This window comes from Bolinopsis microptera, chromosome 6, assembly GCF_026151205.1.
Source record: "Bolinopsis microptera isolate Bmic1 chromosome 6, MBARI_Bmic_1.0, whole genome shotgun sequence".
Lineage (NCBI taxonomy): Eukaryota > Metazoa > Ctenophora > Tentaculata > Lobata > Bolinopsidae > Bolinopsis > Bolinopsis microptera.
Window position 1 is genome coordinate 13605935 of NC_087077.1, and position 25518 is coordinate 13631452.

At 40.4% G+C, this 25518-nt stretch overlaps 1 protein-coding gene across 2 annotated transcripts; it reads right to left on the minus strand.

Moving 5' to 3' along the window:
* Positions 1-851: 851 nt before the first annotated feature.
* On the minus strand, positions 852-20527 carry LOC134816309 (uncharacterized). Of its 2 annotated transcripts, none has more exons than XM_063825107.1 (16): positions 20467-20527; positions 20166-20273; positions 19924-20047; positions 19625-19754; positions 19331-19468; positions 18303-18401; positions 16232-16338; positions 15399-16004; positions 14706-14810; positions 14468-14556; positions 8494-8618; positions 8297-8372; positions 8048-8120; positions 6952-7133; positions 6619-6715; positions 852-1758 (listed from the first exon to the last, which is right to left on the minus strand). In XM_063825107.1, exons 1-16 carry the CDS (start codon positions 20485-20487, stop codon positions 1646-1648), a joined length of 2193 nt encoding a protein of 730 aa, XP_063681177.1. In that variant the 5' UTR covers positions 20488-20527; the 3' UTR covers positions 852-1645. The 2 variants fall into 2 exon arrangements, with proteins under 2 accessions (XP_063681177.1, XP_063681176.1); XM_063825106.1 differs by having other exon boundaries at positions 1563-1758; positions 14706-14840.
* Between the last annotated feature and the right edge of the window lie 4991 nt (positions 20528-25518).

Sequence of the window (25518 nt, forward strand, 5' to 3'; positions counted from 1 at the left end):
AAATTAATCATGAAGTAATATCATCGGCGGCATTGCCTGTTGCCATTACCATTTACAGATTAACCAACTTAAAAACCATGAATTTTCGGCCATCCAAAAGAACTCGTGTTCGCAAGAGTCATTTGAATTTAAATTTACAGGGGATAAGGGTGGGGGGGGGGCTTACCATATTAAAGTATATGAAAGTCTATGTATTTTGCTGATTTGACCCCGGGGATATAGTTATACTTTAATATACTTTTTAATGTACCTTTATCCCGATTTTTGGGAGGCCTAAAAATTGCCGCCCACAACAAGGTTGAAATGCGATTCTAAATGAATTAGAAAATTTCGTGCGAAAATATTGAAAACTGATATGTGATAGTTATGTCGATTTCGCCTTAGTATCCACTATCCACTTTTCAACAGATCTAGAAATTGAGCTATAAATTACAGAGAATATGTCATTTATGATCACCTGCAATTGTAATTGTTTCATATAAAGTTAGTCTCATTCAAAAATATTGAAATCTGATCAATTTATGGGCCAAAAACTATAAATTTTGGCTCATAACTCGACCATTTTTGTCAAAACTGGATGAAAGTTCGTGAAAGAGTTCAGGAGAAAACAGGCTCATCTTGCTAAACTAAACGAAGAATATGGCATTTTGGGCATATTAAAGCATATTAGCGTAGTATTTGACCCCCCCCCCCCCCCCATCATCCAGAGTTACCCAAGGCAAACATTCTGAAAATGTTCACTGCCATTGAGCGGTGCTCATCCCTACCTTCAGATAATGGATGCTCCGAATTTCTTGGCCGAAGGTTATTGATTTTCAAGTTCAAACTAAAATAATTTCAACCAGTGGTATAACTTTAAACTGACATAATATAAAGTCAACCCAACCCAGATTCAAACCATAATATCCATGTTAAAGTTCAACATAACAACATTGTCCTTAACCCAGACTATCAATATTCGAGAAGTGACAAAATCCATTAACAATTAAACTGGGGGAGCGAAACAATTCAAAACTGGTGGCAATATTATATGAGTTTTGCCACAAATAGGAAACAGTGTGTAAAAGTGAAATCATAGTCAAACCCAAAAACACCGTCAAGATTTAAAATCTAAAGTTAAGATTTAAATTCAATATACATATTATTATTTAGTACGTACGCATTATTTAGGTAAAGTCTTCAGAATCGTCAACTTTGATTTGAAGACTGAGAAATTTGCACTAACACTCAAAACGTGCGAAAACCATCAAATCGGGTCAAAGTAGGCCCCCGATCTCTAACGAAACAAATCGTTGCTAGGGTCTGACTATTGGTTTATTCTACGACCTACATCCCATCAATAAATCTGTTGTAGCTAGTATCTATAAATCGTGTCTTCAGAATTCATTTCGTTCATCAATGACTTCAAGAATTTATTAGTAGTTTGGGATGAAAGATATTGACCCGATTTGATGCGGACAGATTTTCAGTGTTTCTGTACTCAGTCTACATTAGGAATCAACTCAATCTAAGAAACTGGCTGCACATCAATATATCAACAATCAAACTGACAGAAATCAAGTCCACTCCTGAAACGGACTAACGGGTGTAACAAACTCTGGGACACAACAGTTGCGGAACTGCGTTTGTGCGGTGACAGCTCCTGCTAAATCTTCTCTGAGTTCCCTATTTTGATTTTCTTCTCCTCCAGATCTGTACTAGACCCGGAGCGTTTGAAGGGAACAACTTTCAGACCGAAGTTTCTAGCTTCCTCGCACTCTGAAATATAAACACATGCTAGTCTTTGAAACCTTTACTAATATAAGGATTAATATTAACGTTAATACAAAAATTGTATAAGAGTGAGGCATTATTGTGTATGAATTAACATATGGTGGCAGGTGCCTGGCAACGGATGTGTTTTTCGATCTTAAGCGGTAATGAACGTTCATGATATCAGGGCACACGGATCTAAGTCAACATCCGTGTTTCACACTTAACCGTCACAAGAAACGTCCGCTGGATATGATAATAAATGAGGTGTCTCGGTAAATGAGCGGAGAGTCTGCGACATAGACTTCTCATATTATGACCTACAAAGCATGGTATTCAGATGAGCAAGAAATTGACAGACCAAGAGTTAAACCCTGGCAAACGTTAGATAGGACGGTACAACCAGTCTGAGGAAACGGGGGGGGGGGGGGGGGGGGATCATGTTATTTTTTGTCCGTTTTTGTCCGTTTTTGTCCGTTAATTTTTGTCCGTTTTGAAAATATAGCTGCCAAACGGACAAAAACGGACAAAAACGGACAAAAACGGACAAAAATTGTAACTTTTGATTTAAATTTTCTCCACAATTTGTAACAGGCTATCTGCAGAAATGGGTAGCCCGGTTAATGACCATGGTCCTTTCTCAAACTTTTAATCTTCAATTAGGCACAAAGAATACCTAGTCAACACATTTTTAATAACATAAAAAGGGATGAAAAGTTTTATTACTGGAGAGTAAAACTTTGTTAAACACAAAGATTCTTGAGCACATTTTGAGTCAGACTCAAATGCGCTTAAAAACATTTTAGTATATAACAATAAATTATGTTAACAATAACACCAACAATAATTATAAATTGAACAAATTATTGAGAGATGAAAGAGAGGAAAAGGAGGAGGGGGGACTGAGGAGGGGGACTGAGGAGGGAGAGGAGGGGGGCTGAGGAGGAGTGAGACTGAGAAGGAGAACTGAGGAGGAGGAATGAATAGGAGGAGGAGAAGAAGGACTCAAGAGGAGGAGGACCCAAGAGGAGGAGGACCCAGGAAAAGGCCCCATGAGGAGGACTGGGGAGGAGGAGGACCGATGAGGACTGATGAGGACTGATAAAGAGGACTAAGGACGAGGAGGAGGAGGAGGAGGAGAAGGACTGAGGAGTGAGGAGGAGGACTGATGAGGAGATGAGGTGTATGAGGAGGATGAGGAGGAGAAAGGAGATAAAGGATGAGGATAAGGAGGACTGAAGAGGAGGACTGGTGAAGAGGACTGATGAGGAGGAGGACTGAGAAGGGGAGGACTTAGGAGGACTGAGGAGGGGAGGACTTAGGAGGAAGAGGAGGATTGAGCAGGAGGAGGACTGAGGAGTAGAAGGAGGAAGAAGACTGAGGAGGATCAGGAGGACCCAGGAAGAGGAGGAAGAGGAGGAGGACTGAGGAGGAGAAGGAGGACCCAAGAGGAGGAACCAGGAAGAAGAGGAGGAGGAGGACTGAGAAGGAGGAGTGAGACTGAGAAGGAGAACTGAGGAGGAGGAATGAATAGGAGGAGGAGGAGAAGAAGGACTCAAGAGGAGGACTGAGGAGGAGGACTAAGGAGAAGGATGAGGAGGAGGACCCAAGAGGAGGAGGACCCAAGAGGAGGAGGACCCAGGAGGAGGACCCAGGAAAAGGCCCCAAAAGGAGGACTGGGGAGGAGGAGGACTGATGAGGACTGATGAGGACTGATAAAGAGGACTAAGGACGAGGAGGAGGAGGAGTGAGGAGGAGGACTAATGAGGAGGAGGTGTACAAGTAGGATGAGGAGGAGAAAGGAGATGAAGGAAGGAGATGAAGGATGAGGATAAGGAGGACTGAGGAGGAGGACTGGTGAAGAGGACTGATGAGGAGGAGGACTGAGAATGGGAGGACTTAGGAGGACTGAGGAGGGGAGGACTTAGGAGGAAGAGGAGGATTGAGGAGGAGGAGGACTGAGGAGTAGAAGGAGAAAGAAGACTGAGGAGGATCAGGAGGACCCAGGAAGAGGAGGAGGACTGAGGAGGAGAAGGAGGACCCAGGAGGAGGAACCAGGAAGAAGAGGAGGAGGAGGACTGAGAAGGAGGACTGAGAAGGAGAAGGAGGACTGATGAGGAGGATGAGGATGAGGAGGAGGGTGACTGGGGAAAGGATTGAGGAGGAGGAAGACTGATGAGGAGGATGAGGATGAGGAGGAGGGTGACTGGGGAAAGGATTGAGGAGGAGGAAGACTGAGGAGGAGGAAGAGGAGAAGGACTGAGGAGGAGAAGGACTGAGTAGAAGGAAGAGGAGGAGGACTGAGGAGGAGGACCCAGGAGGAGGAGGACACAGGAAAAGGCCCCAGGAGGAGGAGGATGACTTGGGAGGAGGAGGACTGATGAGGACTGATGAGGAGGAGAAGTAAGTGGATGAAGAGGATGAGGAGGACTGAGGAGGAGGACTGGTGAGCAGAAGGAGGAGGACCCAGGAGGAGAAGGAGGAGGAGGAGGATAACTGAGGAGGAGGAGAAGGACTGAGGAGGAGAAGAGGGATCCAGGAGGAGAACCCAGGAGGAGAAGGAGGACTGAGGAGGAGGACTAAGGAGAAGGAGGACTGATGAGGAGGATGAGGAGGAGGGTGACTGGGGAAAGGACTGAGAAGGACTGAGGAGGAGAATGCGGACTGAGGAGGAGGAACCAGGAAAAGGAGGAGGAGGACTGAAGAGGAGGACTGAGAAGGCGAAGGAGGACTGATGAGGAGGATGAGGATGAGGAGGAGGGTGACTGGGGGAAGACTGAGGAGGAGGGTGACTGGGGGAGGACTGAGGAATATGAGGAAGACTGAGGAGGCGGAGGAAGAGGAGAAGGACTGAGGAGGAGAAGGACTGAGGAGGATGACTGAGGAGGAGGAGGACTGAGGAGGAGGAGGAGGACTGAGAAGGAGGAGGACTGAGGAGGAGGAGGACTGAGGAGGAGGAGGAGGAGGAGGAGGAGGAGGAGGAGGAGGAGTGAATAGGAGGAGGAGGGGGACTGGGCAGGACTGAGGAGGAGGACTGAGGAAAAGGATGAGGAGGAGGACTGAGAAGGAGGACTGAGCTGAGGAGGAGAACTGAGGACTGAGGAGGAAGAGGAGGAGGATGAAGAGGAGGTGGACCCAAGAGGAGGAGGTCCCAGGAGGAGGACCCAGGAGGAGGACTCAGGAGGAGGAGGAGGAGGATGACTGAGGAAGACTGAGGAGGAGGAGGAAGCATCTAAATATTATTTCCATTTTTGTTATTTTTTGTCCGTTTTTGTCCGCTCTATTTTTTGTCCGTTTTGATAATATAGGGTTCCGAACGGAAAAAACGGATAAAAAACAGGATCCCCCCTGGAGGAGGAGGAGGAGGAGGAGGAGAAGGATGACTGAGGAGGACTGAGAAGGAGGAGGACTGAGGAGTACTGAGGAGGATCGCTGAAGAGGATGGCTGAGGAGGATGGCTGAGGAGGATGACTGAGGAGGATGACTGAGAGGGAGGAGGAGGAGGACTGAGAAGGAGGAGGAGAAAGAGGCCCAGGAGGAGGACTCAGGAGAAAGAGGAGGAGGAGGACTCAGAAGGAGGAATGAGGAGGACTCAGAAGGAGGAATGAGAAGGAGGAGAACTGAGGAGGAGGAGGAGGACTGAATAGGAGGAGGAGGGGGGACTGGGGGAGGACTGAGGAGGAGGAGTACTGACGAAAAGGATGAGGAGGAGGACTGAGGAGAAGGACTGAGGACTGAGGAGGAAGAGGAGGAGGATGAAGAGGAGGAGGAGGACCCAGGAGGAGGAGGACTGAGGAGGATGATGAGGACTGCAGAGGAGGAGGACTGAGGAGGACTGAGGAGGATGGCTGAGGAGGATGGCTGAGGAGGAGGAGGAGGAGAAGGTGGAAGAGGAGGAGGAGGAGGAGGAGGAGGAGGAGGAGGAGGAGGAGGAGGAGGAGGAGGAGGAGGAGGAGGAGGAGGAGGAGGAGGAAGCATCTAAATGTTATTTCAATTTTTGTTATTTTTTGTCCGTTTTTGTCCGTTTTATTTTTGTCCGTTTTGAAAATACAGCTGCCAAACGGACAAAAACGGACAAAAAAACATGAGCCCCCCCCCCCCCCCCCCCCCCCCCCCCCAGGAAACCCAATAATATACACATTCCAACTTGATGCGGTATGCGAGTTGAGTGTTCGATGTATGAAGTGCACTTGCCCGCTCGTTTCCGTTTTGTCAAAATAAAGAAAACGTAACAATTAAAACGTTTGCGCGCGCATTCCAAAGTACTGTCAATAAAAGACTCTCTTCAAATTTGAGGGTGCGAAACGCGCGATCGTTAGCATTTGAGCAAATGGTTATCACGTGCGGCGCGCGCTAATAACCACGTATCGTACACGCGTTGCCGATGCTCCGTAAGGCTAAGTTCCTCCGAATCTGTACTTAAACCAAAGATAGAACAAACATAAACCGCCGAAACGGTCAATTTGTTCAAGCCTGCATTCATAAATTACTTGTTACAGAAAGAAACAGGTAACGCCCAGACAACCGTCGCACTGCTAAGCAATTCTTTTAAAAGGAAGTGCAGTATACATTGTATGCTATACCATGTATTCATGCTCTATTATGTATTTGTATAGGTTATCGCATTAGCGCGTGCCTTATAATTGCTCTTACTCGATGGCTTTTCCAACACTGATCAAATGTTGCCGACCACTTCATTGGTAACTAAGGCCATTATTACCGGAATTGTGACATCGCTACACAGTCATGAGAGTGATATCATTCGAGAAAAAGCTAACATCGTTATTCGGTCGCGTACACAACAAACTCAATAATTAGACTGTTATCTACCAATTATTGATGGATAATTAGAGAAGTAAGACTAACCTGCTTTAGTTCTGACTTTGTAAGCAGTGGCTCCAGCTCCAGGTCTTGCTTGTACTATTACCTGTCCTTGTCTGACTCGTGTCGTTGGTAGAATTCTCTGAAGATACCTTCGTTTAAAAAACTTACGTGCAAAAGATCGTCAACAGAAACACAGTCGCTCTGACGAACATCATTAAAATCATATTTACAAATAGCTTTAATTCAATGACGACTACTTAAATAATCATACGTCTATGATGAGTGGAGAAAGTAAAAGAACATCTTACACTTGAAATATATAATTTAGAGCATATCCCGAGGAAGGGAAATAGCCGCTCTTGAAAGAAGTAATACCTGACTAGTAGATCTGGTACTGGCTCCACCGCTACTCTTGCTACTGCCCATAGCCACTGTCCCTTTACTTGGTGTGATAGTGATTGTGCTGTATTTCTTCTCGTTGGGTGTATCGTTTGGACTGCTCGCGCGCACGTGGAATATGTTTGTTATTGAGGTCCGGGGAGATTGGGTTCGTGTCCCTGAAAATAAAAACTTGGTTTAGAAGAACGATTGTGAGGGAGACCAAGTCAAATGTTAATTTGTTTGAATAATTTTAATTTACATAAAAACACAGATCTCCTGAATATTACAGGGTGGGCCAAAAGTCAGTACCCATACGTTGGCCTTAATAGCTCCGCTGTGTTTTATATTTGAGAGCTGTTGCTTTGCAGATGGCATACTGTACTTACTGGTTCGAGGATTCCGTCGTCAAAATTTGAAAATTCGAATATTTTAGACCACGCCCATTCAATATTAAAACACCTTTATTGTTTTCTCTGAACATGCTGAACGCCTAATTTTTTCAGAGACGGTAGATAATCAACTGTTGCATATGATCTGAAAACATGAGGCAAAACGGATTAGAAATGACGAAGTTATCAAGCATTTTCTGTATCTCGTTAACAAAATTGACTGGGTGATTATGTGACACCGTGACACGACACCTTAATTGGGCACCCTTAACAATTCTCATATAATGTTTAACGGGGTAGTTAACGGGGGTCACCTTATCACGTGATTAGGTAAACCAATCACCTGATCACACGTAATGAATAAACTCGTTATGCTTCATATCTCGGTCATCTGAGAAGCTACAGTTCTAATTCTTTCAGGACAAACGTAATTGGAATGGCCAAACACAATTCAATAACATTTAGCTTGATCTGACTATCCAAACTATCAAATAAATGTGAAAATGAACCTCTATTTGAAAAAAATGAACGCGAATATTTTTCGAGTTGACAAATTCCTCGAACCAGTGGTGGTACTAAGTCATACCAGAAAGAAGTATTTAAATTGGGCACTCAGTGACTGAGCTATAAAGGCCAACGCATGGGTACTGACTTTTGGCCCACCCTGTATATTGTGGCATGGAGGGTCAGAGGTTACTTACCAGCATTACCATTCTTCAAGGTACTCTGAGGATGGGTAGCGAAGCTAACTTGAGACTTCTTACCGAGTGAGGACTGAAAGGAAGAGGGCTTTAGATTTGGACTCGTCGAATGTCTATTTTATCAAAAATGTATCATGGATAAAGGATATTTAACCTTTTCATAGATAAGATGACAATCTGTCAATATGCCATAATAAGCAGATTAGTCCCTACAATCGCTTGAGGGAAGTAGCCTACAAATGTGTCTACCTGGCGATGGAAGGTAGAGATTCGGCCGTAATGACTCTCCTTATGTTGACTTAATATCCGCAACGTCATGAACGACCTGAAATAAACCAACATTTACAAATCAACGAAAAAAAAGTTAGAAACAAAGTTGCCAAAAAAACACCTTTAGCACGTACAGAAAACCAGGAGCAATAAACATTATAGAACGAACTACGAACCTGTGACAGAGGTCGCAGGGGTAGGGTTTCTTCTTAACAGGAACATGAATGTGTTCGTGCACCTTTAGTGATGATAGCATGTTGAAACTCTTCCCACAGATGTGACACGCAAACGGACGAGATCCCTGGAGACAAATATAAATTAAAGGGAATGTAATTTTAAAGATAATCTCACAATTATATGACTTATTCCCCTTATTGCATGTCATCTTCGTTCCAAAACTTTTTATGTCCTATGCATACACTCCTTGATAGTTATCTTGATCTAGTATCTTTGTTTCACACAATAGAGCATAAGTTTTGTGGTTTATCCACTGGGCGTAGAGTTTGTGTTTAAGCTACCAAATTTTATTATTATTATTATTTATTGATATAACCAGGATTGACGCAGAGTCATTGATAGCACCGTAAAGTTGTCAGAAATTGAAGATTTTTGTACGTACAATGTTTTTAAATGAGAACACTGCCATTTTAACTTTGCAGGGGAAAAAAACAGTTTAGAAATTATACCTCGTGATCCTGTAACACACTCGTAAAACTAATTGCGATATAATACATACATAATTATTAATTACATATTATCTGGCTTCTAGTATTACGCTCTCCTCCCCCCCCCCCCCCTTCCCCCTTCCCCCTTTCCCAATATCAATAGGTTCCATGTTTGTTTTGATTTTACGATATTGTATACTTGCCAAGTTTTCATAATCGTATGAGGTACATGTAATTAGGCTTGCCTTGCTTTCGAGAGGTGCAAAATAGTTAATTTCAGAAATTTATTGTCAACGAATATTTTTTCTGCATACTGAAACGTGATGATACCATAAATGATATGCTTCCAGTTCCTTGAAATTTTTGCTAAAAATTATAGTAATTTTCATTTTTCAATTCCACCGGCATGAAGGTAGCTGCTGACGCCCTGAAGGGACGAGTATATGAGTACAGTGTGCCCTCACTGATTTGTACACGTGCAGGAAGTTCAAGCTGGTCTGCGAGGATGTCTAGGGCAAATAATGCTACACCAACAATCAACATCTACAGCATGGATCTCATCAGAGACAAGCTCTGCTCTCCGAAAGTGGTAGACCCTCATCGAAGCTCATGTTGTTGGCAAGCCCACCGATCGATATTTTCTCCGTTGTTTCTGCGCATCATCACATCATGTGTAGAAAAAACCTTGGTAAGATTGTTGTCTGCAGCTAAGCTATCTGGAGTGCAGTCAGACTATCTGCAGCCAGGCATTTGTAATACAATTAGACCCTCTGCAGCTAAGTTATCTGAAGCTGCTGGCAGGCCCTAGAATGCATTTAAAATCGTATTATTTGAATCGTTCTCTAAACTGCGTTTAAAAATGATCTCTATTGCCAAATTGCTTCTAGGCCTTTTGCACGAACAAAATCCTCGAAAATATTTTGCCATTGCTATCCTCAGCCACTCAAATTTTGACAGAATACTTTAACTTTTTAACAGGAAAAAGTGACACTAAATGTTTTACCGCAACTTAAATCCTAACTGCACACAAAAATACCTGTTGCATCCTCATTAAACTTTTATCTTGAGGCATGGATTAGTTTCTTATTTTTTGTCGAAAATGTCATGCTAAAACTATCAAAATGCGCTTTGCAGTTATGGACAGGGTACTATGGTGACTAAATCCATATAGTAGAACCCAGGAATACCTGGCACATAAGCGATACTGTAATAAACCATGAAATGTCAGGAAATGTCAGAGGCAAATATTTGAAGTTTGAACCACATAAAACACGATTATATGGTAGATATTCGGGATTGTTCTTTGAGCTGTTGATAAAATCTTAAGATAACGAGAAGCTTATTGATTATAACATATATACGCACACCTTATTCAATATTCATATATCATAAAATATGATAATGTAATAACAGGGGATCATTGCTGTGACGTGAGAAGAGGCACCTCAAGCTCACCTGACCTCCCCTGTACCCAATCACAGCGATTGTCAGCCCCACGTGACTACAGAGGCTAGGTGACCTAGTGGTATTACGCACATGATCGACAACTGAAACCAAGCAAGGAAGACGCCTTGATCCGTGAGTCAAATACAGACAGTGACGGAGGATTTGTCTGGATAACTCTAGAGGAACTGTTCTTATACCGTGTGGTCATGTTTGTGTGTGTGTGCTTGTTGTGCTTAGAACGGCTACTAATGCTTGAATTGTCAGAGTTTTAATGCTACAATTTTCAGAACTTATTTTATATCAAACAGATCTTGTAGTTGTCCGTAATGAGTCGCATGATTAATAAAAAACGGATTTCTCATTATTTGTTCTATTTATTTGTTCTAATTCTATTTATTTCGAATCGGTTTATGTATTGGTTTGAAAGTGTAATGGGGGGGGGGGGGGGGGTCAACCTCATTTTACCTCATTTTACCTCATCCCAATTTTGCCTTTTTTGGCTGGCCTCATGAGGTAAAATGAGGTAAATCTCGGCACAAATTTTTAACAGGTAAAATTCTCTAAATCGTCAATTTAGTCACGAAGGAGTATGGAAGGAGATCTAAATGTGTGCTCCTCTAATATAAACAGTAGGAAATGGTTAACTTTATTCGAGGTCTCAGGTCTCTACAATGTCGGGAAGTTCCTGCAGGAATTTGCGCATTGCGCTTGAAGCGCAAGATTCACAGCGCCAAAAGCGAAGGTCGTAGAGACATGAGACCTTGACTAAAGTTAACCATTTCATACCATTGCTATAAGAGTATGCCACTTTCAGAGTCCTGAACACGCTCCCATATCTCTTAATCGTCAATTATATGAATTTTACCTGTTAAAATATATCATCTTTAACTGATATTAATTTAGTTTAACACTGTTAGTTTAAAAAAGAAAATAATACTTCACACCAAACTAACACACAATATGAGAATATAAAAAGGAAGGTTTTCTTGGAGACCTGGACCGAGCATCAAAATAGTGTTGTCACTGTCAAGACTCAAGAATAAGAGAGTCTAGTTGTGGGATTATGCTGGATAACAGATATTATATGATAAGTGGTAACATCCTACAAAAGAATGTTAGCTTACTAAGGAATTTTCCTCTTACTGAATCATACAAGAAGTTAACTAAGTTCCTCCTAGTCCTAAGCATTATCTTGTTTCAGAGGGAATGAGTGATTTAAAAAGATGAGGCCAAAGAGTTAGTTGTAAAGAAGGCATTTGTACTCTGTAATTTCTAAGCTAATTTTTTTCGATATTTATAGCTGATCTTCTCTTGACGTATCAGCAAAAGATCACTGGACCTCGTTAGTTGTTAGTCATGTTATGCTGATCCAGTTAGTGACGAGCTATGAAGTAATCATTCGACCTCATTTAATACTGATCCTATCAATGACGAGCTATGAAGTAATCAGTGGATCTCGTCAATGCTCATCCTGTCCGGACTGTCAGTGACGAGTTATGAAGAAATAAATGGCAAGTTGGTCGTTTAGCTCCGGTCAGTCTATGCACGGTCCCTGCACGGTCCATACAACAACAAGAGAACACTCCATGCACAGTCCCTGCACGGTCAGTCCCTGCACACTCCCTGCACGGTCTATGCACACTCCGTGCACACTCCCTGCGGCTACTAACCGTGCAATGTGCATAGACTGTCCGGAGCTAAACGACCAACTTCCCAAATAAATGAAGACCTCATTAATTCCCTTGTTCCAAGAAGATATTCCTCTGGTAACAACCCCTTCTGGCCTGCTTCTGAACAAAATATGAAGATGCGAAAACCTAGTCTACCTAAATTGGAACTTGCTGACTGCATTGGTAAATGGATAACAATCGAGAAATGATAATCAGTGCCAGGATATAATCAAAGTTGAATTTGGAATCCAAGGAAAACCTTCCTTTTTTATATTACCATATTGTGCGTTAGTTTGGTGTGAAGTATTATGTTCTTTTTTAAAACTAACAGTGTTAAACTAAATTGATATCAGTTAAAGATGATATATTTTAACAGGTAAAATTCATATAATTGACGATTAAGAGGTATAGGAGTGTGTTCAGGACTCTGAAAGTGGCTTACTCTCATAGCAATGGTATGAAATGGTTAGCTTTAGTCAAGGTCTCATGTCTCTACTACCTTCGCTTTTGGCGCAGTGAATCTTGCGCTTCAGCGCAATGCGAAAATTCCTGCAGGAACTTCTCGACATTGTAGAGACCTGAAACCTCGACTAAAGTTAATCATTTCCTACTGTTTATATTAGAGGAGCACACATTTAGAACTCCTCCCATACTCCTTCGTGACTAGATTGACGATTTATAGAATTTTACCTGTTAAAAATTGGTGAAAAATATGGGCATGGCCCAAGTCAGTATTATACGAAACCGTAGAGACACAAAAAATTTTTTGGTTGTTCCTGACCCTATAGAGCAACTAATTCGAGGTGATATCTAATTATTTGAACGAAAATTGGTTTTGTGAACCGCCCTATATTCTACAGCGAATCATGAACATTGAACATGTACATAAGAACTTAGAATTGTATGAAGTATGAGTTTATACGAGAAATTTATTATGGAATGACCTTTCACTATGCAATTTCGACTAAATTCATGTAGATATCCAATCCAGTTCCATGCACAACTGTTGTTTACATTTGGTCTAGTTAGACACAATTTGTTTCAGAGTGACTCGATAATCGCAATATCAAATTAAGATATTATTTAAATGGTCCATGTCATGCAATGCGGAAATATCCCCATAAATTGGCAACTGCCAAAGTGACACTAAAGTTGTTGCTAATTCCTTAACAAAACTTAGCAAGTGCTATTAACAATATCCTAATGGATCATGGAAATTGAAATGTTCAATTTTCTTTTCATAAATAATAATTATAATGCGAAGTTTTATTTACCCCAAGTTTGGAGAGTAAGTAGGTTAAACTGGGAATGTCCCTTCCCAGGGACCACATCACCCCTAATAAACCATTAAATATCATGGGAGACCATGCACAGCCTCGAATTATAGTATAATAACTTCGAATAAACCTTTTTTGTCTCTAAAAAAAGGCTTAGAAAACTAGATTTATTTACCTCATTTTACCTCATTTTACCTCATCCCAATTTTGCCTTTTTTGGCTAGCCTCATGAGGTAAAATGAGGTTGACCCCCCCCCTGTAATCTTTGCAATGATATTCACTTATACGGTTCCAAAAATCCACTTGGGGCAAATACATTAAATAGTTCTAAAAAGATCCGAGTAGCCCCCCCCCCCCCGGCCCCCCCCCCCCCGGCCCCCCCCCCCCTACTAGTGCACCGTTCTATCTTCACGTACCCGGACTCCGGAGCCCTCGACAGAGATACGATTCTATAGCTGGCAGTCGTAATATGGGTTAATCATGAGATACATCATTATCTACTTTGTTATAGATGACAGAATAGCCAGGTTACTGGGATTCCTGAGACTAATGTCTCTTATAATATGGGCATAATGTACAATTCTAGATTCAAGAATGTTACAGACATGCTTTGGCTGCTCTTGTAAACTTTATCACATCAGAAAAGTCAATCTTAAACTATCTCTGTACCCATTTTTATTCATTTTGCGACACCTGTCCTTTTAAACAGGTGTCACCAGCTCTACGCATTTCGAGCTAATTATTAGTAATATTAAATTACTAATTTACAATTATTAGTAATATGTAAGCTTATTAGTAAGCCAATTATTAGTGATAGTATAACGTTATCAATGTATTGAGATTTCAATAAATTTGGAATATAGAAGTTTATTCTTGGTTTAATTTAATGAGTTGGTTAATTGATTTGATTCATGAAAGTGGAGTTTTTCCTACGCAGGGACGGGGGGGGGGGGGTGGTTTACTTTTGACATAATTGTTCAACAAATCGGTTTTCTGAAAAAAAAAAGTGGAAAAACCCCATGCCCTTTGTATCAGTTATACGTAACACAACAGAGCAGTCTAAAACAGATGACATTTAAGAAATGTACGTACGTCCATAGCTCTAGCACTGTAGAGAACTAGTTTCTGAGCTGGCTCCTTCATATCATCCATCTCCTTATCACGGTCAGATAACAGGGATCCTGATCAATTAAGTCATTAAATCAATCAATTAGAAAAGTTAATGAATTAATTAATTAATCTCGATGAAGCAGGTAATCGATAATCTATCGCGTTCAAAGACCAATAATGGTCCGAATTTAACAAGGAAAATCATGTTATGACAAATAACCTTTGTATAGGATGGGAATGTTGCCATGTTCGATCTTGTTAGCCAAATTCCTCCCTTCTTTGGACGAAGCTCTGTCACTCACTGCCGTTCCGTTATCTTTCCCTGCTGTGTAACTCTGCCGTGAACTACTACCTACTTCACCAATGACATGGTGTAATAAGATAATTTGGAATGTAATTATTGTAATATTTCTCTCTCTTTATTTTAGGGTTATGTTGTTATTGTTCTCATATTGTGTTAGTCTCTACTCTCTACCATCTTGAGTTTAATAAGCTGGGGATTTTAGTAGTTTTAGTTACTGTTGCCCTACTGTTATTGAATACAAGCCAAGTTGTCGCCGACTTTTTTCGTAAACTCGCATTGCTATGTAAACAGACAGTTAATCATTATTCAAATCGCTGACTAGCATGAAAGTGTGCTTGAAACATGATCACAGCAACAATGAAATGACATCTTATAGATTGAAACATGATCCATTGATTTTATTCCCATCCTTCAAAAACCCTTTAAAATTTAAAATGCAATTAAACACGCTCTTGAAGAAATAAAAAGGTTAAAATAAAAATAAAATAATTGCAAGATTTCGGAATAATTCCCACATGGTATAAAATCTCTGGAACTTGTTTCAATCTACAGAGAAGACGGTGGTGAGCAGCTAAAAGTGTGCGCGTCTAAACAAGTTACGCAAGTTACCTGCGTTGTTAGTAGGTCTGGTCAGGAATGCCAGCTCCGACTCGCTGATCGTAGCAATGGCACTGGGGTCCCTTTTCAGGGCCTGCATTTTGTTTTGGGTCATCGTCGGAGCGTTACCCTCACCAGGGAAATTGGGTTCCGTTTTGTAGGAATCAAATTCTGATGCTCCTGTATTTTCAGCCGGCTTATCTTTTAAGTTTTTCTTTTCTTTTGAAGGACTTGAGTGGAGGATGCGATGTCGAGCATATAGTGGCTGATTTTGCGGCGTCCTCGGGCCATCTGACATGGGTCTCCTCTCTGGTTTCTTTTCAGTGGAAGTTACTGCAGGGGCGGCTTCACCCTGGGTTTTTGCTTCCTCCTTCTTTTCTTCAGGCTCTTTATTCTCAGCTTCCTTTTCTTTTTTCTCGCTGCTGATAGCAATGTCCTTTAAATCTTTTACAATGTTGCCGTCTTTCTTGTCCTGAACATCTTGCTTGTCCTTGTTGGCATCTGGAGCTGTTTTCTTGGGGCTGTTAGTTTTAACGGAGAAGAGCTGAGCCCCCTTGGCTCCAGTCGTAGCACCATTATGAGTGATTATCTGCAGTCTTATTGGCTTGTTGTTGCCAGCTGAAAATATTTGTTCGGGTTAAGTTGGATAGATTGCTCACGCTCTAGCTTGGTTAGATCTATCACAAATTATATGTAATGAATATTTACTTGCTAAAAGCATTTTTAATGCTGAAAGCATTAAAACTATCTTTATAAAAGACGTTTAACTACATTAAACTAGTGTTACTATAACCAGAATGGACGATCAAAATGGTGAAAAACAGACAACAGACAATCCAACATACTTTGTTTGTAAATCGCCGTAACATTTTTAAATCCGTTAGGTAGAGCCTTTGCAAGGGCTGATGCGGGGATTTGTATGGTTCCTCCGTTCTTATTAGCACTTCCGGCTCTGAAGGATAAAAATATTGAATATTATTAAAATATCTGAGTGGCTCTGGTGCAAGTCATTTGTATACATCTCAAAAATAGAAACAGCCCTAAATCAATCTCGAAGAAAGGTAAAAATGACGTGCTGGGACCCACATCCAGAAACACGCCATCTTGCCAGGCAGCCTGGGAGGAAATTTTTTTTGGGAGGAAAAACGGGAGAAAAAGAGGAAATTTTTGAGAAGTAACTCCTAAATTTCGAAATATTTTTTTGGAATGAAGACAAATTAATTGAGGAAATTTTTGAAGAAAATGTTTCGATTGTATAAAAATCAAAGAGGAACATCCTGTCAGTTTTGGAACACAATGAAATATTCTGATTGGAGAATGCAGATTGCTGTTGTGAAGTTATCAAATTTACGTGATTACTTGATTCTTTTCAATCCCAGTTTATTGCTGTCCTACAAATTTCTTTAATGCCAAATGCCGTCTAAAACACCCTATTTCGCAAAAAATTTCCGGGGGGCTGCGCCCCCTGGCCCCCCGCCAAGGGGCTTCGCCCCTAGACCCTGCTGGGGGCTGCGCCCCCGACCCCAGCCACAGCTTGCTCGCTGCGCAGCTGGATTGGACACGTCGACTTGCTTCGCTCGCCGACAGCCCCCTCCCCAAACTTGCAAGCGAAGCGAGCGGGCCACAGAATTTAGAAAAAAACGCATCTGGGAGGAAATATAAAACTTTCTGGATGTGGGCAGCTGGGATATTGGTCCGATTCTGGGTGCAAGTGATCTTGTTACAAGTGACAATTGCTCCCAATAATCTAATTGATCTTTCAACCGCACCGCAACCACAATATGACATTTAGAAAATCATACATCTTTCTAGACCTTAACGGTACTAGATATCGAAACTAATTTATATAATTTAATCCTGTAAACTGCTATCCCCTGATCTCAATAAATTTTAGCAGTACATTTGCATTATAGGAATTGTCGCGTAATCAATTCCGTAATTAATCACCAATGCAATTATGAAAGCGTATCCCTGTGTATATAATATACAAACTTGTACTTCGTATGTGGTTATAGATTCTATAACCACATACGAAGTACAAGTTTGTACATGGCGTAGAGTCTAACCATTTTTACCGCCAATTCATCAACAATTCAGGACGATATATATAAATCACCACGGTCCACACCATCCAATCACAGCGAAGACAAATCACTGCTAACCAATAAAAATTGCCGTATCGACGAACTGCCAATCGGGGCGGAGCTTGGTTTCCTAGTTCAGGCCCATTGCTTGCACAAGGTCACGTGCTGATTATAACGACATCTGATTGGCTGGCGTCTAGCCGGATATACAATCTAGGCATGGAGTAAGCATGGCACATGTGGAGAGAGCTATTTTTATACACACTGCTGTCGGGAACGTGCTTTATATAGCTGCCAGAATGGGAACACGCATTTAGAATCACGTGACGTATCACGTGAATTACAGTGGACAAGACTAGTTTCCATAACTCAACAGTCAACCCTCGCTACCTTGATATTGACTCCTATCAGCTTGGTTACTTATAGATAGCACAGTTCACAGTTCTATTAGAAACAATCTTCCGGTCAAGTACGCCGGTGCTGAGCAGCAGGTTTCTTGTTATATCAGCCTTGCTAAGAAGCTGTGTGGACAGTTCAACAGATCATAAATATCAGAATATGACTCTCACTTTCTTTAAAACAATATAATGATTTAGTTCTACGAGTTCAATTAATTCGTGGAATTAAATTAAGTAGACCTAACATAATGATCTTTGCGGTGAAAAAACCCAGGGGTGTGAATTTTGTGGAAAAGTTATATAATGCAGTGCAAGGAGAACAGCAGAACCGTATCTTGCAAAAACGTAGACAAATACAGCGTATATAAACTAAATTAGTTATGGAAATACCGATCTTGAACTAAATTAGTTGGCGATTAATAGCATCCACTTACTGAGCAAATGCTATCTTGGCGGTCTGTGGTTTTACAGAGCCGATGTTGACTCTCACTGGGTTCTTCACATCAGTCTTGGTGTCTGAAACATTCTCTGTTCTGGGGGATAGAAGGAGTTAGTCGAACAGGATGAGGAGTGAATTTTATTCGCTCTCATAAGACATACTGCATAGAGAAGACAATTTGCTGCGATCAGCGGCAAAATGTTACTGGTAGGGCACGTATTGTCGGGGTAAATGTTATTTAAATTAAACAGTTTTCAAGTTTAAATGTTCAGAATTAATTCGTATGATTATATTATGTCCCGGTTGACCTCACGCATTTATCATCGGTGTCACGAAGAAAAATTTGGCTTTTGCGAGTAGAAAGATTTCAACAGACTTGCAAATTTTTGTCGAGTGTGCTATAAATCATTCTACACTCGAAGTATAGTATATAATATTATATTATATACGGAATAATGTTAAAAGGTAACAAGAAGAATAAGCTGAGGTTGGGATAGATCATAGAGGAGTCAGGGTTGTGCAATGAGAATGCTCCCTTTACATTGACATACGAGATCATCCTATTATTTCTAAATTAATTAAGCTCCTGGGCTAATTTATTATAGCACGAAACTATAAAATCGGGAAGTAGGAAATTGGAAAAGTAAGACATGGTAAATGGTTATTGGATATAAAGTAATATTCCCATTAATTAAGGCTCACGAAAAAGGCTATCTTCGAGATTTTCTCTCCTAATTTTTCTTAATTTCTTGGAACAGTAAAACCCCAGAGTTTGGGGGAAATTAAATGAGAGAGCCGCAATATGTCGTGGTCCGCAGCAAGTCAGGGTTTTGATTTTTGTCGTATTCAAGTTAAGCTCCCATTTAAGGGGAAGAAAATGACCGCGGTATTTGCGGTAAATCGGGCGCAGTAAATCGGGGTTTTACTGTATAAGGTCACTTAATACACAGAAAGATTTGGACCAGGTAATAAAGTCAGGTGAGCGTGAAGTAATTTGCTCGAGGACAGAGAAAGTTCACTCACTTGATGAGGGGTTTTGTGATCTTCATTACGGTTGTTTTACTGTCACCAGGTTTGACATCTTCAGAACCCTCTTCAAGATCGGGAAAGTCGAGTTCCCGTTTCCCTATACACGGTCCTTTATCCTTTTCCGTTATCCGTCTGAGGGAATACAAATTAAATCAGCTAGAAGGAGGCACTACAGAGGAAATGTTAAAATATTTGTGAAGATTACGACCACGGGTATGACAATGTCGTTTAGATTGTTGTAGTATCTCAAATAGTTGTCTTAAAGTGTCTTAAATATTTCAGACTTACGTAAAGGTAGGAGGTGTGGACTGAGGATTACCAGCGGTCGTGTTCCCATCAACCACTTTAACAAACTCTTCACCAACTAGCTCAATACGATCCTTACCAAGCGAGTTGTTTAGCTTGATTATCTTATCGACTGGGAAGAGAAGAATATCGTTAATAAGTTTGTTCATCATATTATAATTTGAATATTTAACATTTTAAAACCTTCAAAGTATAGTATGACGAATACATTTTTGGATGATTAAAAAGAATGATAAGGTAATAATATGTACGAGCTGAATGGGCAATAATTTTGTACTTACTTTCTTGCTCCAGAACATCGTTCTGTTTCTTGATATCGTCGATCTCTTTTTTGTGGCACATGTTTTTGCCCTTCAACGATTTGATGTAGTCCGTGGCTTTATTCAGAATAAGAGCTCTGGATGCCTGAATAATAATTCATGGTACCAATAACTTATAGGATACTGAACTTAGTACAATAGTAAGGTTACACATACAGTACTATTTAAATAGATCATTTTCTGATCTAAGTTGAAATTTTTACCTTCTCTCCACGGAGTTGGGGGACAGCATCCCGCAAGCAGTAGAAACTGTCTTTAATGTGATCCCTTCTTTTCCGTTCTAACGCATTATGGTGTGCACGTTTCTCAGCCTGAATATGATTGAGAGTAATAACATAGAGTAAAAAAAGAGACTTAAATCATTTAGTTGTAAATAAAACTGATGGTTTGTCATAATTTAATTAAGTTGCAATCAAAAACTAAAGCTTTAGTCAGTGATTATTAAATGCTTAAAAGTGTCCAGCATGGAAATTTTCAATAAATTGATGGATATAAGATAGTCACCTCATCCTCAATGGCTGCCATAGAAACAAGCTCTATTCCATTAGAATCAACCGAAGTTTCCATATCTAGATTGTATGAGAATTTAGTTACTGATTTGAGATGAACGATTACTGTAAAACATCAAATTCGATACCAAAGATAATTTCATTCATCCAAACATGCAATTATTGATATTCCAGTGGGGGGTTTCTTTATCAAGCAAGGAGGATTCTTTGTCAAGTAAGGGAAAGTATTGATAACGCCTAGAGTTTTAGGCTAATTAGTAATGATTTTTTCACCACACAATTGGAAATAATGTAACATTAAATTGCAATTGATTATTAACATAACCGTCCCTCAGAAGTTTTTAATGACATGTGCTACTCACTAGTACATCACCGGCCCAAGCTGTGCAAAGATGATGCAAGACATTTTTCAAACTATGTTCAAAATTAAAATAACCCTATCCTGCAAGAAAGCTGTAGATGTAGAAACTTGTTTTCCTATTTAAACAACATTTTAAAACACAGAATCTATTACAATCACGGCCCCCTGTGTGCTGTGGTATGGTTTACTCGTTAACACTCTAAGCCAAGTAATACGTTAAATTCTCGTTGGGCTTACGAAATGCTGTTATGAAAATAAATTGATTACGGGATTTTTGTACATAGCATGAACACTTATTAAAAAATTGCAGGAGGTGACCGGGACATGATTTTAGGCCTGACCGGGACCGAGACCGGGACCGGGATACAAAATGTGACTTGACCGGGACCGGGACCGAGATTATCAATTTACCGTGACCGGGACCGGGACCAATAATTTCTGGGATTTCTATCTTACCGGGACCGGGACCGGGACCGGGACCAACAATCCAATTTGACCGGGATGACCGGGATGACCGAGATTTGACCGGGATGACCGGGACCAAAACTGGTATTCTCATATTGAAAGCTGCAACTTTCATTTACATTATAATTGAACAATTTGAATAAGTAATAACTAGAATATTAAATTAGAAAAAACTATAAAAAAACCGTCAATATGGGGCATGGGCCTAATGTACTACACCAATAATGTTCATGTACTGATTACTCAAGTTCACCCTCATACCTCACTCCTCAATCAATGATCCCTCAAATTATTCAACAGTTTCATTCTCCAATTCCAATTGACAATTGGACGTAGCCCGAGTTGAAAACTTGATGTTAGTTTGCACTTATGAGTTATGTAACGATATTAGTTACCTAAACTTGTTTAGCAATTTTAAACATTGTTTTATTTGGCTCAGAGGTTGTTCAAAGATGAAATTCACAAAAACTTAAAATCACAGTGAATGAAATTATGTAAAAGATCCCGGTCAAAATCCCGGCAAATTTGAGTGATTGACCGGGATCGGGACCGGGATTCCCGGTCACCTCCTGAAAAATTGGAATTTTAATAAAAGGACAACGCTAACATCTACTCGGAAAGTTGATCATTGATTACTTATTGACTTTAAAAGACATCTATTTAAGTGACTACGGCAATGGCAAAAGATTCAGGATCTTTTGGAGGCCCCTCTTCTTTCAGCTTACAATCGCTGTTTCACAATCGTCAAGTGCCCGAGTCGCCCTCGGGCCACCGAGACAAGCCTCGGTGATTAAAGGCACACAACAAAGTCGGACCTCAAATCTTCCAATAAAACAGTACAAACTAACAGACTTCACTGGTAAACACTACCACCTCTGAACGGTACGGGATTCAAATCCCAGCATCACCTATTCTAGAGGTGAGCTAATAATCCCAATAATATCATTGTTTTTAAGCAATATTACAACACTGTGTAGAATCACCTCAGTGGACTCAGCTGAATGATCGGGATATCTGTGATTGATGGTTTAATGAGGAAAGTCCCTTCCCGGAACATAGAAGCAATGTAGGTATGATAACTAAAAATCCTGTATATCAGAGAAAGTTGAACACGATCATCACATGTCTTTTATTTCTGAAACAGAGAGGCTGTTGTATGAATTATGAATCTCCAGCTCACACAAATGCAACACCATCGTGCTGTAATCATGACGGCGGTTCAGCAAGTATAGCACTGTAGAATCGGCAACATCAAAAAGTTAGTGCACACGCTTTGTTGACTGTTTTGAATAATTCAAGGATAGCGCTCGATTCTTTTAGTGCGCTATATTTTAGATTCCCAGAATTTGCGCGGCTCAATTATTTATTATCTCATTCCACATTCTAAAGCAATAAATTATTTGTTAATATAATAATGTTTAATTAACGGCAATACAATATTTCGCTTTATTATATTTTGAATGTTGGTGGTTTCAATTTATATGGTTTTGTATTGTATCACGTTGCGACCCCCACGGTCGTTTCACTATACCTGTTTCAAAAGCATCCTGTCTGGAAGTTCCCTGACTGCCGTGTGAATCTTTGGATCTATTTTTGGATCTATTTTTATATTGATATGATTTTTATATACCTATATATTCCTCGCATAATTTCCATGTCCGCCTAAACAAACCTGGCACCATCAAATCTTAACTCTAGAAACCCCAGAACTCATCAAGCCTAGTCTGAATTCAAAACTAGTTGACCAGCTACGTACAGTTTCCTGGTATGGACAACTGGAACCTTTTGGGCCATGCACAAGCCAATATCATGTATGGTCCTGCAGTGGGGTCTCCTTGTCCTTGGATTTGTGTTTTGATCCGTCTTTTCTTAAAATTTTCCATTCGTGTCACTTAGAATCACCTTTTAAATGTAAATCGACACCACTGGTCCTAGTTAAATTTAGCCATGGCACGACTACTCGAACGTAACAGTTAACTGGGTGTGACGTACTATTATATTCTTATAATTATATCATATGAATTGATTGCACTGCTAATAAATAAAATACTTTGTTTTACTAAAAAATACTTTGTTTTACTACTATGGTCCTGACGATATGGTCCTGACGATACAGGGGGAGCTGCGCACTTCGTACGCGGCGGGTCATACAACGTATGACAAGTTTTGTACAGCTTAAAACTTTTAGCATAACGCAAAATTTGCGGCAGATTAAGTGATCATATGTAATATATATTGAATATGGCGCAATTTATTATATTTCCCTCGATAAAGCAGTACACTCCTTTCAAACTTCATAGATCGAGATCAAATCATTTGCAATGTATTTAGAATCAATTATATAATATGTTGTCATACGTTGTATGACCCGCCGTGCGCGGCTCCCCTGTATCGTAGAAACTTGATTCACGATGTCAATCCTTCGCATCTCGCCGATTTGCATGTGGTTGCGAGAAGTATTATTTGATGCGCGCGCGACCCAGTAGTGCATCGCGCTACAACGTAGAAACTCTACAGTGAAATGACCGTGGGTCACGACGTGATACAAATAATATGCACTTAAATAAATTACTTGAGATAATTTTAAAATATATCAACAAGCGCAAGCGATCAAAAACGCTAGTGTCCTATTTCCCCGCGTAAAAAGCACAATTACATAAAATTAATTTATTGTAAATTTTTTAAACCATTAGTTTTCTGGTTTTTGCCTTACTTTAAAAAAATAAAAAGTTTACCATTGTTAATGGTTTGGCCCGGCGCGCGCTACTTCGTAGCATTTGCCATAATATTATATAATATGTGCGTTTCAATGAAACTAATAAATCAATGAAACTAATAAATCAATGTTTTAGCTCATTTTACAAAGTCAAATATTTAAAACAATTAAAATTGTATAGTGCTCAATTTGTAAATGACTAGTTGATCTTTGCTATTGGAAGTTTGTCAAGGACTGGCAGCTAGCGGGGCAAGGAATGCACGGGCTTAGGTGCTTTTGTGCACACCAGAACACTAGCTCGGTAGATTTTTGGAAACTAGAAGGACTGAAAACTAAAATTGTTTTTGATGGAGGCTGAGGCATGTTTTTGAGAGGGACGGTATAATAGCTTGTGGTAACAACTGGCCTTTACTTTAATAGGATGAAGTTTTAGTTTTAGGACAGGAAGAAGGCATTAAGAAGATTTGCTCTTTGTTTACAAGGCAGAATATAAGCAATGTTGGTTATAATATGTATCAATATGATTTGATTTGATTTATATCTAGATCTTCGTTTATCAATTTTCACTAAATGGGTTTAAAATTTTAATAGGGAGGGAAATTCATCAACTTTATTAAGTACCTGTCAAAAATAAATCTTATATCAATGTAATATATTAAAAATCATAATCCTAAGTCTAATAATAAATCTGTTAAAAACACTTTCTCACTACACTGCGCTCACACACGTTAGTAAGACAAAGGAAAATGCACACCCAGCTAATTTTCAATTTCAAGATAATCATTTTGGATGTGTGGACCCTAGGGTAGACTTAATGTCAAAGTTTAGATTAGAGCATTCGAAATCTTTGTTTGTCCAATCAAGATCAGCATGGTTATGCTGGTTGACGAGCAGTGATTGCTTCATCCTAGACTTCAGGCAGGCCACACTTAGACAGTAGTCACGTATACCAAGCTTAGGCACAATTACGTTCCAAATACGAGTCGTTCTGCTATTGAAGTTGTTTGATGTGGGTGCCTGTTTAGTTTTATTCGACCTGATTTTTAGGGCCTGTCGTGATATCATGGATCGCTTAGGTTCCACCAGGATCTGGTAGTCCTCATAATTCTGCGGCCTCTATGTGTCGTCATCTCGCACAACTCCGAAAAACCGTTGTGAGTTTGGCATGTGAAAATTTGCAGCCCTCCAGACATCGATTGGGTTAACGAGTTGTCGTACGTCACCTCAAGATCGGGTGACAGGGGGCTGAACAGGCCAGAACCCAATTGATTGGGTCGGAGGTCACGTGATTATGAGCCTGAGGTCACGTGACTATGACGTCACCAGAGCTGAGAGCTCGTTCTCCGTTTCCCGCTCTTTGGACCAGGTGAGCTTGCATGCTTGTGAAAGTGGGTGTAAGTACAGCTGTACTGTAGTTACATCCAATTACCCCTAATAGAACGAAGATTTATTTTCTGACAGAAAGCTAGAAATTTACCAAAATATCGACTTTGTTCAAAATTTAT

Coding starts and splice junctions, on each gene's coding strand:
- LOC134816309 (XM_063825106.1), bottom strand. CDS start 20,487: ATGGCAGCCATTGAGGATGAG. Junction 14,557..14,705: donor CATTCCCATCCTATACAAAG/GTTATTTGTCAT, acceptor TTAATTGATCAG/GATCCCTGTTATCTGACCGT. Junction 6,716..6,951: donor GTACCAGATCTACTAGTCAG/GTATTACTTCTT, acceptor AGGTATCTTCAG/AGAATTCTACCAACGACACG.